We start from the raw sequence: 16,772 nt of genomic DNA, 5'->3' as shown, positions 1-16,772 counted from the left end.
ATGGACTGAGCCCCACTGATTGCTAAATAAGGATTAGCCTGGCAGAATATTGCTATCAGATGATATGATGTTTCTCTCATATTGATTTTGTTCCAGTTTGTGGAACTATTTTTGTTGTTGTTTACATATTTATAAACCACACTTTGTTTAAAAAAATACAGCTCGTATTAGCTTAACATCAATCTATAAGTGGTTGACACTGAAATTGCTCCCCTAACGTATAGCTCCACTGATTCTGTATGATCGGTTCGAGTCTGGCTGGCAGATAGTGGTCCTGAACTCTCTGCAAAAACTGGGCCTTGATCCTCAAGCCATCTTAAATTTGGGATTGGATCAAGCAAGATCTGTGGTTAGGCAAAGAATTATGGACATAGAGAGACAACAGGACTGCTTGAGGTCCCCTGATTACATAACTGCAGAACACAAGAGATATGTTGCTGTCCTGGCAGCATACCTCCATTTCCTTGTATCCAGAAATGCAAGAGGGGCCTTTACTCTCGCCAGAAGTTCGGCTCTGCCCTCGCCAGTTCTGGAAGGATCTTTTGGAAAAGTCCCATATGCCCAGACACTTTGAGCCTGCCCATTAGGGGAAATAGGAAGTCCTGAACACTTATTTTTTAGATGTCCTTTTTACGATGAGCCATGTAGAGATACCATTGACCCTCATCTAGTGAGGCTTGCTGACCTTCCGGACAAGCCCAAACTCAATTTTCTCCTCTTAGGCAAAAATCACAAGATGACCCGGATGGTCGCCAGATTTTGCATGCAGATTTGTAGGTGCAGAACACCCCCCCACTCCGGAAAACTGCCGTATCCAGCCTCCTGGGTGCCTCAGGGTCAATCTGCATGTTTGTTTAATTTTAGGTTTTTTCGTGTACATGTGACTATTTCAATTTTAATCTATAAACTGTTATTATATACTGTTTTAAATTTGTGAAAGTAGTCTCAGTTGTGCTTCTTGAACTGGTCTTTGACCGTAAATAATAATAATAATAATAATAATAATAATAATAATAATAATAATAATAATAAAAAACAAACAAACAGGTGCAGCCTTCCTCTGACTTCATATTTGTGCCAAGCAAAGTTGTATTTGTTGGATTTCTACTTCTTATGCAGCTATAAAAGTGAGAGCTATAAAATGTCAGGAGACTATGGTATCATCCCAGCTGATTTGAGGTGATAAAATTACAATAGATATTTATGTTTGGCATGTGAATGCTTTGCCATTTCTTAAAAGTGTGGTCTGCTGCTTTAAGCTACGTTTAGATTCTCCTGAAAGCTGTGATTCTGAAAAAACATAAAGCAACAAATGGTTGCTGAGTATGATTAATTGCTAAAACTAACTTGAGACTTTTCATTGATCTCTGAAGCCATTTATTGCAAGTTTCAAAGCAATAGGAGATCATTGCTATTATATTCAAAATTGTAAAGTCAAAATGTAAAAAACGTATTTCTCACATTCCTTCTTAACATGCCTTTTAACTTTGTTCTTGGGCTCTTCTCTGACATTCACTTTAGAGATATGAACCAAATTCAATAAGCAAGCAACCACATTGTTAAATGCTGATTAAATTTTTGAGGGTAGATGGCATTTGATGTAGGGCATTTAAGGAGGGTTATTGATTCCAAATTAGATTTGCACATGCCAGGACAATTGTGGCTCTATTTGCTAATAGAGGTTTTTTCCCTGCATTTCTGGTTTCTTAATAAATAGCTGAGTTATCTTGGTCCATAGAGCATGAGACTCTTAATCTCAGCTTCATGGGTTTGAGCCCCATGTTGGGAAAAAGATTTCTGCATTGCAGGGGGTTAGATTAGATGACCCTCATGGTCCCTTCCAACTCTCTTATCCTTTGATTCTATGAACAAAAAGTATTCAGTATTTGTTGAGTGAAAGGAAAACTGCACACTGGACTGTATAGAACTTGGAGTAGAGGGGTAGGGAGATATAATCTAATTTAGACAACAGCAACAAATACAAAATAATTAAAACTGGAGGCAGAGAAGTCTAATGCTAAAATAAAAACCACAGCATTTTAGTCTTAGGCAATCTTATCTTATGAGTCCTAGGACTTATTTAAAAAGAAATTACCGGTAGCTGGCAATTAATTCCACAAATAAGGAGTAATAACAGAAAAAAATACTAAGAGGCAAATGGGATGATTTTAAAAAGAATACCTGTCTGATTCTGAACTAGTTTGGGCATGGGAGGCTCCATATTTGTGATTTTTTAAAAAACCACATCATCTAATTTGAGTTCAGTTCCCCAGTTTTGCCACTGCCAAAACCAGGTTAGAACACAACTTTCAGTATACTTTTGCACACAGTGGGAAAACAGGCACCGATTAAAAAAGTGGAGTTCTCTGAATATTGAATATGGTTTCCCCTAAATCCAGCCTAAATCCAAAGATGGGTGTGTAATTTGTAAACACACTCTTCTCCCTCCCTCTTAGTCAACCACCAATCTACATGAAATGGCCTGTGGCACTGTCTTTATATTCCTCTGTTGTTGTTGTTGTTGTTGTTGTTGTTGTTGTTGTTGTTATTGTTGTTGTTAGAGAGCTCCAAGGAGAATTCCATTAGAAAATCACAGCAACAAAAACTGCAGCCTCAGAAGTCTTTACATACTTGTTAGGTGTTTAGGATATAAAATAATCTCCAGTGCTGTAATAGTAAGTAGAATGGAAGCTGGTTGCATGCCACAGGTGATGGGGACTGCGGTTTCTTCGCCCCTGGATCTTGTGTGTACATGTTTAATGGCAGGAAGTTAAGAGCACGGCAAGACATTATTTGCTTTCTTCACTGCTGCATTCGCACTGCTGCTTCACACAGGGCTGCAGTCAGACATTGCCAGAATGTTTTCCTCCTGCTTAAATAATGATGCAATTGCTCAGGAGAAAGGGAGAAATTAAAGAGAGAGAGAGAGAAAGGAATAACGGCTTTCAGAGAGACGGTGTTAATGAAACTGCTATTAAAAGAGGAGCCATTGTAATAAAAGTTAAAAGAAGTGAAACTGAATGGCTCGACCATGCAAAAAGGACTGAGTATTTTTACTGCAAAAAGGACTGAGTATTTTTACTGTGGTTTCACCCAAACTAAATTAAAATGAACACCTTCAGACAACCCGGCAGTAAACAAAACTCTTCAAAATAGAGTACGCTGCTAATTACAGTGTAACAAATGTGTACTCTTTCATCTACAATAGCGTCCCGTCCCCCCCATAAAATGTAGTACAGTCGTTTATGATTAGACAATCTAGAAACCAGACTTGCCAAGTTCTTATAATGAACTAGAGGGGGGAAACCCCAGTAATTTAAACTAAAAAGCACAACTAATGAGAAAAGCACCCCCATACCAACATCCTCCGTTCAGGTTTTTTCTTATGTTATCTCTGCCGTATCTTGCTTATGAAATTGAAGCCTCCGAAACCAATTGGCTGGGCTGCTGTGATGGAACAGGCTCAGGGAACAACACTGACCTAGTCTGCACATCAGTGCAGGCACCTCCTTAACTATGGCTTGAGTGTGGTTTGTTTCATTGCCTCACCCAAATCAGCTGTCAAGCAACGAAGCTACTAGGCAAGAGTCGCTAGAAAATGGAGCTGCTCTCAGCATTCCACCCCGTTGGCATTTCCCCCCCAAACTGACGTTGCTGCTAATGTAGCCCAGTAATAGGTTCATTTCCCCACCCTGACCCCAGCTCAGTTCTGCCCTGTCTGCACATCGGTTCAGTTCACAATTGCGGTTCTAGCTTGGCTGCATTTCTGCCTGCATATTATTTCAGAAAGTGTGAATTAGGTCTGTTTCCCTTTAAATGCAAACTGAATCTCCCATTCTTGCCTGACTGTCTTTACAACTAACAGATGAAACTACTTAAGTGTGCATTTGTATTGCAGTCCTTCAACTGCTGCCCCACCCCATCCACATCAGCTGAGGTTTAGGGGACAGTTAGTGAGAGTGATGCTTATTAAAGTCAAAATATAATTCACAGTAACAGCCTATTGTTTGTTTGGGGGAAAGAGAAATGAAAAAGTGTGGTTACAGAGTGGAAGAGTAGGCAAAAAGGGATAAACAACTGCAAGCTGCAAATGAGTATGGGTGTTTCTTTGGCAAGTGCTAAGACTCCCACACCGTCACTCTCACAGGTGACCAGTGGAAAGAGAAATGCTAATATGGCTAGGCAATGCCAGTATCTGGGTGCCACAGAGACTTAATGGGTGTCAAGTAGAGAGACAGCTGAGAGTGGGAATTAGACTGGGTGGAAGAAAGGCAGACTATGATGAAACAAACCATAGTTAATTGAATAATCTGCAGGACATCATTTGGCTTAATGGTGGTTTGCATAATAAACCATGGTTTAATAATGCTTTAATCGGACATGCAAATGGGCCAAAGTGCTTCTCATACATTATATTTTTGTAATTACTCAAGAGAGAAAGATTTGCATGAGTTCATGTTAGTTGAACTGAAATCAGGGACATATTGATTTGTAGAACAGTCTCTTTGCCACTATATTATGCTTGCTTTTCTATGAAACTCCATGCACCCTTAGATCTTATGAAGAAACCCTGCTCTGTGAGCAATCGCAATTGACAGCTAGTTTGTCTACCATAAGGAACAGGGCATTCTCTGTTGTGCTGTCACAATGGCTGGATTTCCTCCAAATCTTTATTATCTGAAAGACTGAGAATGCGGCATCTGGTGTGGGAATCTTTTTTTCCCCCTCCAAATTTGCACTGTGTTTCTTTAACAATTTTATTGCAATATTAGTTTTATTTTATCCATGTGTAACCTAGCAGTTTATGCGTTAGAGAAAAGTGGCTGAAAAATATAATTAATAATAATTGACTGGCTTGGCTTCCATTTTGTACATGGAATCAGTAGAATTTGCAGGAGCTGGTCTAATTTTTGGATGACTGCACAATGGACCTTAATGTTCCAGTTTATGTTCTCATCTAATCCAACCATTTTTATCGGGGAAAGCATTTGGCTACCAACATTTAATGTGTTTTCTACAATGCAGCAAGAGAGATTAATGGGAGATAAGAACTGTAAAGCCGTTTGATAGATTAATGCTCAATAATATACCTTCCAACATTCCACATTAAGAAGTTGGGGTGTGCTTTGTAATATTCCACTTCTCATACCAAGGATCACTACCTAAATCCCCTGACTCCCTTAAACACTGTTACATTTTGCTAAAGGCTCTATGCTACATCGGTGTGCTGTATTTATTAACTCTGCAGTAACCTGTGCCTTCCATTGATTTAAATACTAAGAGAGTGATGGCTCTTTTGGTAAAGATAGACTAGAAAAACACAACTGTTCAAATTATACATCAGCAACTGCAGTGTGTGAAATGGCAGGCTGTGCACCGTGTGGCTCCTTAGTATTCAGGCCCATGCATTTACCTGGAGACAAGATGAATCCATTACCCATTCATACACTTCAATTCTGAGAGATCTCAGGGGAGCAAAATACTGAAGCTAAATCCAGTCTGAATCCAACACAGACTGACAGTGCAATCCTTTACTTCTTTACTCAGAAGTAAGTGTTGTAAGATGCAGTTACTGACTCACACTTGCATGCATGAAAGGTTTAACCTGAGCGCAGGCAGCTCTCTGCGGCCTTTTGTTGGCTCCCTTCCCGTCTCAGTCTCTTCGTGCTTTCTGGAACAAGCAAGAAAAAGCCATAGTTATCTCCCGCTTGAACTACTGCAACGCGCTCTACGTGGGGCTACCTTTGAAGGTGACCCGGAAATGAATGCGGCAGCTAGACTGGTGACTAGGAGTGGCTGCCGGGACCACATAACACCAGTTCTGAGAGATCTGCATTGGCTCCCAGTATGTTTCCGAGCACAATTCAAAGTGTTGGTGCTGACCTTTAAAGCCCTAAACGGCCTCGGTCCTGTATACCTGAATGAGCGTCTCCACCCCCATCATTCAGCCTGGACACTGAGATCCAGCGCCGAGAGCCTTCTGGCTGTTCCCTCATTGCGAGAAGTAAGGTTACAGGGAACCAGACAGAGGGCCTTCTTGGTAGTGGCGCCCTCCCTGTGGAACGCCCTCCCAGCAGATGTCAAAGCAATAAACAACTATATTTTACTTTTTAAAAACAACTGAAGGCAGCCCTCTTTAGGGAAGTTTTTAATGTCTGATGCTGTACTGTTTTTAATATTCAGTTGGAAGCCACCCAGAGTGGCTGGGGAAACCCAGCCAGATGGGCGGGGTATAAATAATAAATTATTATTATTATTATTATTATTATTATTATTATTATTATTATTAGTGGAATGGCTCCCAACTGCAAGAAAAACCAAGTGAACTGAATTGCTCTAAAAATGAGATTTTATAGCCTATGTCTTTGCTAACACTAAGTTCTTTTCTTTTTAAGTTGTTTGGGACCTTTTTGCACCTTCAAATTACTGCCAACAGATGGAGACTTATTTTCGTTAACTTCTGGAACCTCTGTGAGTAAAATATTCACCTGTTTGCACAGCTAAGCATCTGAGATTTATTCTAGTCTAAGTATTTGCATATGGGACGTGGCGCTGTGGGTGAAACCTCAGTGCCTAGGACTTGCTGATCGCGAGTTCGGCGATTCAAATCCCCGTGGTGGGGTGAGTTCCCATCGTTCGGTCCCGGCTCCTGCCAACCTAGCAGTTCGAAAGCACCCCTAAGTGCAAGTAGATAAATAGGGACCGCTTTATAGCGGGAAGGTAACGGCGTTTCTGTGTGCTGCGCTGGTGCTGGCTCGCCAAACACAGCTTTGTTACGCTGGCCATGTGACCCAGAAATGTCTCCGGACAGCGCTGGCCCCCGGCCTCTTGAGTGAGATGAGCGCGCAACCCCAGAGTCGGACATGACTGGCCTTCGGGCAGGGGTACATTTACCTTTAAGTATTTGCATGGGGAACATTTGTTTCAAGGTGGATAAGGGCAGATGTACAGTAAATCTCACCAAGTTTAAATGTGCTTGGATCAACCACTATTGTGCTAACTCTGCTACAGGAGAGTCAGGATCTCTCTTTCAAACCTTTCAACAGGTAAGTGGGCATAAGACTGCTGCCTAACAATTTGGCCCTAACCCCTTGAGCTGTGCTGCTGGAGGAGGTCAGGGTTAAGACCAAGGTAATCCTCTACCACCTGCTGCCACAGTAGAGGCTCCCCAGCTACTCCCAGCAGGATGGGGAGCTACCACTGTGGTTCTCTATGTTGGTGACAGCTGCATAGGGTTCCTAGTTTTTCTGAACATTTCTAATCTGGTTGTTGTTGTTGTTGTTGTTGTTGTTGTTTTTGCTTATATATATCCTTTCAGAAGTGAATGTTGCAGGTAGGGAAAGTATCCAAGGATCAATATTTAATAAGGAGAAACTGTCCCAATATACTGCAGAGTTGTTATTATTTTTTTACAGCAACTTGACTTGTTCTGGGATGTGTGTTGATTTAAATATTTATAACGAAAAGGTTTCATCTTGCTTACCTGATGTGGTGTTATGCACTTTCCAACTAATGCATAATATGACAAATTTATTTATATTTAAAGGTTTTTTTACAACCAAAAGAAGAAGAAGGGGCTGGGGAAAGGATCCCAGAGAGCCTTAAGCAATAAAGCAAGTCAGTTCCTGCCCTCAAGCTTAGAATCTAAAACACAGAGAGGGGCAAGGGCATTCTGATACTCTTGATGCGACACCCATGCTGTGCTTGCATGGTGCTGAGCTTCCATTGCCATGCCCCTTCCCTTCTGCCTCTCAGTAAGCACCAGCACCCCACTGTGTTGGGAGGCCAGGACAGTAACAGAGGCCCACCTGCACCACCTTCCTGGTTGTTCCTTATTGGAGCGAAGAGGAAGAAAGCAAATTTGTGCATCAGTGCTTACAAGGTTCCCCAACCAGCTGAGATGGGGACAGTCCCAGTTTTCTTCTCTCTCTCCCTATTTTTGCCTTTCAGGGAAGCCTCCTTAAAATGCTGTTAGTGTTGCCATTCTCCCGGGTTTCTCTCCACTTGGCTCTAGAGTAGAGATGGGGCCCTTTGATGATGGTGAACTTCACCTCTCATCATCCTTCACTGCTGGTGATTTTGGCTTGGAGTCTGATGGCATCTGGAGTGCAACAGGACCCCAGCTTTTCTGTACAAATTAAATCTTTGAATGGAAATGCATTTTGTCTTTACATCACACACGTGTAACAGTCTGGGAATGAATGAGTCAGCACACAACACACCCACTCTGCCACCAGCTTCTGTGGCTTGTTTTTGAACTGTTGACGACATGCTGTATTCTGTTTTCTGCTTTGTTCTTTTAAGCATTCTCTTGTAGCTTTTAAATCAACCAAGGACAGGCTGCTGCGGCATAAATGAACGAAGCTTACAACACTATTAAGAGCCTTCAACAGTGTGCCAGTATTAGAGAGGATGGGGCTCAGGTAGTGTCACTTGAAATGAGAACTGGGCCATTACCCTATTTCATCTACTGACAATCCTAACTGGTCTTGTCTGCTTAGAAGTAAGTCACGCTGTGAGCCCCAGGTAAGTGCATCAGATTGCAGCAAAAGGCTAGGAGTGAGTGCCGTTGAATGACATTGTAGAAACATGCATAGGGCTGTGTTTTACTCTTCCATGCACTGGAATCTTACACACACCTCCCTTTTGCATAGACTCACATTGGACTGAACTGTCAGAATAATATTATTCCAGTCACTATGCAGATACCAGAACAACAACAAAAAAGTGTTTACTTTTTAGTGTTCTGATTTCTCCACAGTGGCCCAATAGCCTTTTAGAAGTTTAACTCTTATTTAGTGTGGAGTGACTTTCTTTTCTATTCTTTTTTCCAAGGGGGTCTACTTCTTGTGCATCTGGCGAAGTTTGGTTTGAAGTATATGAAAGCTCAGCATGGTTGGCCCAAGACATGTTGCTGCTGAAACGACATTTTGGCACCTGATTTGGCAAATCCAGCAAGTAGGTCTGTCCCTCCCGAGCAATGAAAATTGTTGGTTACATACCACTCCGATCTCCAAAAGCAATGCAAGATTCCAGGGGCATCCCTAGCCATTGATGAGGTTGGCTCTGCCAAGGGCACAGGTAGGTGCAAAAACTGTGATGTTGCTTGGCTTCCCTGCTGCTGCTGCTGCTGCTGCTGCTTCTTTTACATTTAAGAATGCAGTGGTGCCTCTAGTTATGAACTTAATTCATTCCGGTGGTCCATTCTTAACCTGAAACTGTTCTTAACTAGAGGCGTGCTTTCACTAATGGGGCCTCTTGCTGCTGCTGCGCCACTGGCACACAATTTCCGTTCTCATCCTGGGGCAAAGTTCTCAACTCAAGGTAACTCTTCCAGGTTAGTGGAGTTTGTAATCTGAAGCATTTGTAACTTGAGGTACCATTGCAGAGCTTCCCTTGCAGGCTGCAGCCAGATCTTTTACAGAAAGCAGGCCTCACTACAATGTTGCAACTCGCCTATTAACACCTTATACCTTAGGGTACATATTTGCATCAGACTTCATGCTGAAATAAAACAGGCTTGCAAGAAGCCCAGAACTTTATTTTAATGCCCTGAAGGATGACTGGGAAAATATTAGCTAGAGTCTGACATTCATTCATTTATTGGGTTAAGGATGGGGGATCTCCCCCACAAAAAAAACTTAAGACAAATAAACCCCGCATAGATACATTGAAACCAAGAGGAAAGATAAATTTAATAACAATTACCCTTTCCTGACACCGGAATTGGCTCCCTGAAGCTCCAGCCTCCCTCTGCCTAAGGGCAAGACCAGACTTGTATGGATATACAGTAATTCAGTCCTTATCAGTGCAACTGTAGGAAATTTTATCCAGAAACTAAACCCCCTTGAGTTCAACGGAGCGCAATCCCATGCATGCCTACTTAAGCACGCGCTTCTGTGTTTCTAAGGGCTTAATAGCCAGGTATAGGATTGCAGCTTCACTTCCTAGTACGTATATTTAGGATTCGAGCCCAAACTGCCTCAGATAACAGGGTAATCGTATAGGACCTTAATCCCTAGTACTGTACAGATTTTGGACTCCAACCTAGGTTGCCTCAAATAGCAGGATTACAGCCTTCGTCTCTAGCGCATGTATCTAGGATTGTAGCCCAAGTAAAGCGCCTTCGGAGCTTTAGAAAGTGGGCTGCGTTCCACGTGGCGTTCCCTCTCCTTTAAAAACAAAACACTCCCGTCCCCGTCCAGTTCTTCGTTTCCTCCTTTCGTTCCAAATCGATCCCAAGGGCGGGCGGGTGTGTGTTTCTCTTGGGACGGAGAGAGGCGGGGCGTCGCTTGGTGGGCGAAGGCGAGGCGCGAAGTAGCGTCTGTTGCCCTGGGCGCTCGTCTCCTCCGCCTGCTCTCTCGTCGGACAGGGCGGGGAGGCGGCGGCTCCGAGCTGCAAACTCGGCGTGGCTGAGAAGGTGGCTGGAAGGGCGCGACACAGACGCGCACAGAAGAAAGTTCGAGGAGAGCCACAGGGCAGCCCTTCTCGATGGAAGCCTCGCGGCCCGGACTTGGCTTCGGGGCGCGCTGCGCCAGGAGCGACGAAGCTCTGGTCCTTTAGACTGGCCTCTCCTCGGGCGGAGAGGCGTCTGCGCGCAAGCAGCCATGGGCGACTTTGCCGAGGAGCAGCAGCAGGCGGAGGACGAGGAGTGCTGCGACTTCGAGCCTTTGCCTGCGCTCTCGGAGGACGAGGTGAGCGTGGCCCGAGGCGAGGACAGAGCAGCCCGGGCGCCGCGCGCAAACTTGCCCTGGACGGTCGCCTCCAGCCTGCGCGCCTTCCAGCTCCAGCTTCCCTCCCCGCTCGGCTGCTTTCTGTGTGTGGCGCTTGTCTCGGGGCGGAGGGTTGAATCACCCCTGCTAGGCCACTCCGGGGATAATGGGCTCTGGTTGACCCTCGGTTGTTGCCCTCCAGTGTTGTGGGAATGTAACCTAGGAACCACATTGCCATGGCCTGGCAACCGTTGGCCGCTATTAACCTTTCGGGCAATAGGCAGCAGCAGCAACTGGTCAAAATTGCTCCATAAAGGCGACTGGCTGAGCCCAGTCCACTTTTCAGTGAAAACTACCCCACATGCCTTTTAGAAAACAAAAGCACAAGAAAGTGAACCTTTGGTACGGTCAGTTGCAAAGGAGATCTTTTAAACAAGTTTTTTAAAGTAGATAAAGAGAGGCTGCAGTCCTAACATGCTTGGTTTTTTTAAACGCCTCATTGAAGTAAATGGTTGCTAAGTAAACACAGAGATTGAATCAAGCGGGTTTAATCCCTTAATGGTAGGTAGAGAGGCTGCAGTCCTAGTAGATCTTGTTCTGAAAAAGCCTCGTTGAAATCCCTGGCTGCTACATAAAGGTAGAGGATGACTTGTGACCTCTAAGCAAAGGGGGCTGAATCCCATAAAGTCAGCTGCCCCTTTGATCCCATTGATTTTAGTGGGAGAAATAAGCAGAAACTTGACTCTCACAGAAGTCAGTGGGTCTTACACTGCTGGAGTGTGCCCATGTTTAGGGTCAGTTTGAAACATTGGTGTCTTTCCAAAGTCATGGAAGATAGCTCAGCTGGTTAGAGCATGGTGCTGATCATGCCAAGGTTGCAGGCTTGATTCCTGTATGGGACAGCTGTGTTTTCCTCCATTGCAGGGGGTTGGAATAGATGATCCTATGGGTCCCTTCCAACTCTCTGATTCTAAGCCTAATTTCACTTTTTAAAGTGTGCTGAATTACCTTCTGTGCATGTCACCAGTCTATATTAATACAAAGGCATGTGCTTTGAGAAACTGAATTTTAGATACTTCAGTAAAGAGCCAATATTATTACTTTCCATGAAAGGCCTTTAGCGCAAGAAGATCTGTTCATCAAACTCTAGACATGTGCAAAAAAAAAGCACATAGGAATGTAAATGTGGTCTTCCACTTGTACTGGAAGTAGGTGGATTTTTATTCAGATCAAGGCATTCTTTGGTTTGTAGTTTGCTCATTAGTTAAAGATTTTGCTTTAATGGAGCTAAATCATTTTGGGGAGCAGAGAAGAGTAAGCTTAATATACAGTGGTACCTCGGGTTACATACACTTCAGGTTACAGACTTCGCTAACCCAGAAATAGTGCTTCAGGTTAAGAACTTTGCTTCAGGATGAGAACAGAAATTGTGCTCCAGTGGTGCGGCAGCAGCAGCAGCAGGAGGCTCCATTAGCTAAAGTGGTGCTTCAGGTTAAGAACAGTTTCAGGTTAAGTACAGACCTCCGGAACGAATTAAGTACTTAACCCGAGGTACCACTGTATTGGCCTTGGATACTGCCCTAAGTATTTACCCAGAAATGTCAAAAGGCAACTTTGAAAAATGAATGTTAGTGTGAGAATTATTTAAATTTTCAACTTCCTAGAAAAAACATGCATTCATTTTTGGGGGATGGAAATCAAGTGATAAACCTGTTTGTTAGCTTGCTCATAAGGAAGTATTTTTTTGTTGACAAAGTACATGCAATGTCTCAAACAGCTACTTTGGAACTGCTTACATTGAGAAGTAAAACACTGTAACAGTTGTGAGCACCAATCAAGTTAATACCGGATATTAACATAAAGTAGGTGTGGTGATAGTAGCAGTATTAACCCCACCACCACCATGAACCTTTGGACATACAGGAAAGGTTTAACATTTTTTATAAATGTGTCACATTTTCTTTTGGCATCATAGATGAGTAAATAAATACATATCTCATCTTGGATTTATGTTAAATCCATGCATTTTTCATTAGTAACAAGCTATTTGGGGGAAGGGAAGGAAATGGAATTATTTCATTTTTCCTGTGCTTCTCATTCATAGCTGTGCCCCACAAGCCCTGTGCTATGTCATTGAGAATCACCTTAGCAACTGTTCCAGATGAAATACATTTTGGAATCTGTAGACAGCTTCAACTAGAGAAAAAGAGCACCACAGACAGTAGGGGGAGAATTAAGAAGAACAGGAGAGGAATGGAACAACTGGAAGTCACCATAAAAGTGTGAAAGAGACATGCGTCTTCTAGATCTTTTGTCCTAGAAAGCCTTAAACTTGCTGGAAACATGTTGGGTTTGTGTATTATAGATTATATTTGACACAATTGGCTACAAGTAATGTCAAAAAATGTGGAGTAATTTATGAATTCATGTCTTGGCAGGAGAACGTGTCTCTTGCTGATGTATTGTCACTGCGGGATAGCTGTCTCACGGAGGAAGATATCTGGGCTGTTTGCTTGGAGTGTAGCCAGTCTCTGAAGAGCATTGCCCATTCTGCAATCTTTCAGACACTTTGCATTACTCCTGACACTTTGGCTTTTAACACCAATGGCAATGTATGCTTCATGGAGCAGATCAGTGGTAAGTATTTATGCTCCTAGGCAATTCGTTGCAAAGTGCAAAAGCTCACGCTGAGAGGATGTAGTGAAACATTATAGTCTCTCCATCAGACTTGTACATGGATTTTAATTAGATTGGAAACTGTAATTTCTTAATGCAAGGATGAGTGTCAGCCCACGTAAAGCTAAATTAGGATATACCAACTAATACTGTATGTTCATTTAGTTGTTACAGTGTTGAACAAAGGTTTCCAATTCAAATTTTAATAAGCTTTTAGATTCGATTCATTGGGCTAATCAATATCTTCCAAAGGATCTACATGATGATTGCTGCTATACACTTGTCTGAATGTGCTTTAAATCTAAAGAGAGCCTTACAAATAGGAGAGGATGTGAGGAACTGAGGAGGAGATGCCCTAGTAAAAACTGATGTAGCTGGCATTGGAAAAAAATTTTTTAACAAACAATAGGTTAAAGCCTTACGCAACTTACTGTCCCTCCAGTGAATTGGTCTCATACTTGTTGGAAATAATGATGGCTAAGAATTAAATTCCAAACTATCTCTATATTCCATTAATCTGTATGATGAACTACTATTGGCTAAGATGATAAGAGCAATGTTGCCTTGCCTTAGTATTTCTAAACATTGTGAAGAAGAAGCCTGGAGGTAAACAAGAAGTCTGGATGCAAAGCTGGGTAATATTTAATCCTTCCGATGTGGCAAGAGGAAACCTATGAGGAAGTGGAGGTGATGGGCAGACATGGTTCTCCAGTATGTGAGAGGAATTGGGAATCTTCTGTTAATATAATTGTGTCCTGAAATGCTCATCCAGCCAGCAACAGAAAGTATACTCTGTTTTGGAGGTGGGGACTCTGCAAATATGGAGAGATGGGGTTAAAAATGAATGTGACGTGGGGAGCTGCCTGTAAGCAACTGGAGGAAGGATGGATCTCTGGAACCTGTCTGCTTGGAACTGAGGAAGAGAAGGCACATCAGAGCCAACTTCTACTCTTCTGAGGCCTTGTGCAGATGGGCAAGTCAGAAGTAGAATTGAGGGCTCCACCACAGATGCAAGATATATTGCCTTTTATTCTGGGTAACTATGCCGGCCTTGAAACTAACTATCTGCCTTGGGCAAGTAACAGTAATTTCTAAGAAAGTAGCTTTCTCAGGTTATGTGACACAAGATAAATGGGGCATATAACTTTGCTTATGTACTGGTAAATTTTTCATATTGTCCGTCAAGCTGTACTATATTAGCTCATTGGTTTTATTTTCATGTCTTGTATTTTTTCAAGCACCTTTAAATTGGGTCTAGCCGCTTGCAATACAAGATTTTATGGCTTCAGCATGGATTTATTATCTGTCTAGCAGCATCTCAAAACTCATTGTAGTAAATATGTTGTTGTGGGCAACTATGTCTACTCTGTCATCAGAGGTGTTCTCTAAATGTTTTTGGGACTCCTGACAACCAAGGCTGCAATCATGGCACTGGTTACTTGGGAGTAAGCCCTAATGAATTCAGTGGGACTTACTTCTGAGTAGACATGGTTAGGATTGCAGGTGAGGAACCTGTGCTGTCTTGATATTGTTAGCAACCAACTTCCATTATCCCTAACCATTGGCTATATTGACTGAGGCTGATAGGAGTTGGAATCCCAACAATGTTGGAAGGACCACAGGTCCCCAACTCCTATAGGACAGAGATATAACCTCTCTCACTGATGTGCCATTTTATATATGAGGATCTCTGAGATGGGTGGGTAGGAGGAAGAGGTAGCATCCTTACTCAGCATAAAATAGCATAAAATAGTGCAGGGAGATGGTGTTGGCTGTTTGTTTAGTCTTATCTGGAGTTTCCACATCTGGGACAATTGTGAGAAATGTAGTATGGACTTGTCCCATTTTTGCTTTCCCCCACAAAGTCAAGACCTCCTCCTATCACATTTGTTTTTCTTATTTGTCTAGGTACAACTTCCTCACTAATTCTAAGACTGCTGTGTAAATATCCTGGAGACCCTGAACTAAGACATCAGTCTTATTTTTCCTCTTTGCCCTTTCTTGGACTTTGCATTTGATGAAAAGCTTAGCGTGGAGAGGATTTCAGATTGCCATTTCAGATTTGTCAGAACTTAGACATGCCTAAATATGGTCATTGAAACAGCTGTCCAGCACCTTTACATTCTAAGGGGCCTTGTTTGCATACAACCAGAATTCTGTTTTGAAATTTCTTGTAATGTGAAAGGTCGACTGTCTTAGACTTTTTGATAGTTGTTGGTAGGAACTGAAGCTAAACAAATTGAACTGATTTACTCAGTGCTGAAGCCTTTGAGATCTTCAGCAAGCTTGTTACTACCTATTTGTTCTCTGCTTTCTCTCTTTCTTAAAAAAGATTAATTTATTTAACAACCATGTCAGAATTTCTAAATCTCCAGTTCTCTTCTCAAGTTCATTGATGATGTCTTTCTAGATTGCATTTAACTCTGATGTAATTGTTGAAATGACAAGAGAACAGAATTTGTGGATAGCATTGCACAGATGGTGTCCTCTCTCCAATGATTCAGTAGCTTCAATTGAGTGGTGTGTTAAAGCATGAATTGAGCAAGTCTGAAATCCTCAAGCACTGCTCCTTGGATGTTTTTGTTTGAAAGGAGATGTCTCTGTCTTGATTTGTCCATTTCACCCTAAATTTAACCTGCTGATAACAAAGTGCTCTAGTGTTGCACTTGCTACTGTTCCTAGGTGCAATATTCACCCATATCAGTTTTGCACCTAGGAATAGTTCATTCATTTTGTTTGTATGGTGCTTTTCCACACACAAAAATCATGCTCAAAGCAGCTTGCAACAAAGAAACATATGCATTTCAAACAAACACTACAAAAACAATTTCATGATAATGTAGAAAAGCAGTATCAGCACCAATTTCGGAACATAGCAAAACAAAAATAATAGCATACTAACATAGCAAAACAACAGCAAAAGTAATAATTTACCAAACAGCCACATTCTAGCACTATAAATATGAAAAGATTACTTAAGCAACATGTAACATCCAATAGTAAAAATAACAAGGGAGTTTCACAGATTCACCACACTCCTAAAAACACCCCTCCCATGATGTTGCTCTCAGCCCCTCTCCTGCAACAGCAGCTTATAAGGCTTCCAAGGGCAAAGGGGGGTAGCTGGAAACACCCCTCCCATGATATTGCCACCTACCCACCTGCTGTGTATTTACCCTTAGCAACTGAGACTGTTAAGTTCTTTTTCAAACCTGCTTGCAGCCTTAGTTCCTTCTGTCCACTGTTGTTGTCATTATCATCATTATTATCACTGGAAATTGAAGATTTATATGCCATAAGTGGAGACTAAGGCTATGTCACTAGGTGAACACTTGAATCCTCTTTCACTATAATTCCCCCCAAATTATGAATGGGTGGGGGAAA

General features: G+C 42.3%; 1 protein-coding gene across 11 annotated transcripts in view; it reads left to right on the top strand.

The window, feature by feature from the left end:
* Positions 1 to 8,149: 8,149 nt before the first annotated feature.
* KNDC1 (kinase non-catalytic C-lobe domain containing 1) overlaps positions 8,150 to 16,772 on the top strand; it is a 76,659-nt gene continuing 68,036 nt past the window's right edge. For 7 of the 11 annotated variants that reach the window (XR_014564889.1, XR_014564890.1, XM_083740984.1 and 4 more), the window contains exons 1-2: positions 9,537 to 10,694; positions 13,151 to 13,349. Coding sequence is in view for 8 of the 11 variants with exons in the window: in XM_083740984.1 (XP_083597110.1) it covers positions 10,608 to 10,694; positions 13,151 to 13,349 (286 nt within the window). In the remaining 3 variants the exon portion in view is untranslated. Of the gene's footprint in view, positions 8,527 to 8,835; positions 9,082 to 9,536; positions 10,695 to 13,150; positions 13,350 to 16,772 lie in introns of those variants that run through there. The other 4 variants (XM_083740987.1, XM_083740986.1, XM_083740990.1 and 1 more) reach the window with 4 other exon arrangements.

This window comes from Podarcis gaigeae (genome assembly GCF_964106915.1).
Source record: "Podarcis gaigeae genome assembly, chromosome: 5".
NCBI lineage: Eukaryota > Metazoa > Chordata > Lepidosauria > Squamata > Lacertidae > Podarcis > Podarcis gaigeae.
This window is presented reverse-complemented; position numbering and strand designations above follow the sequence as displayed.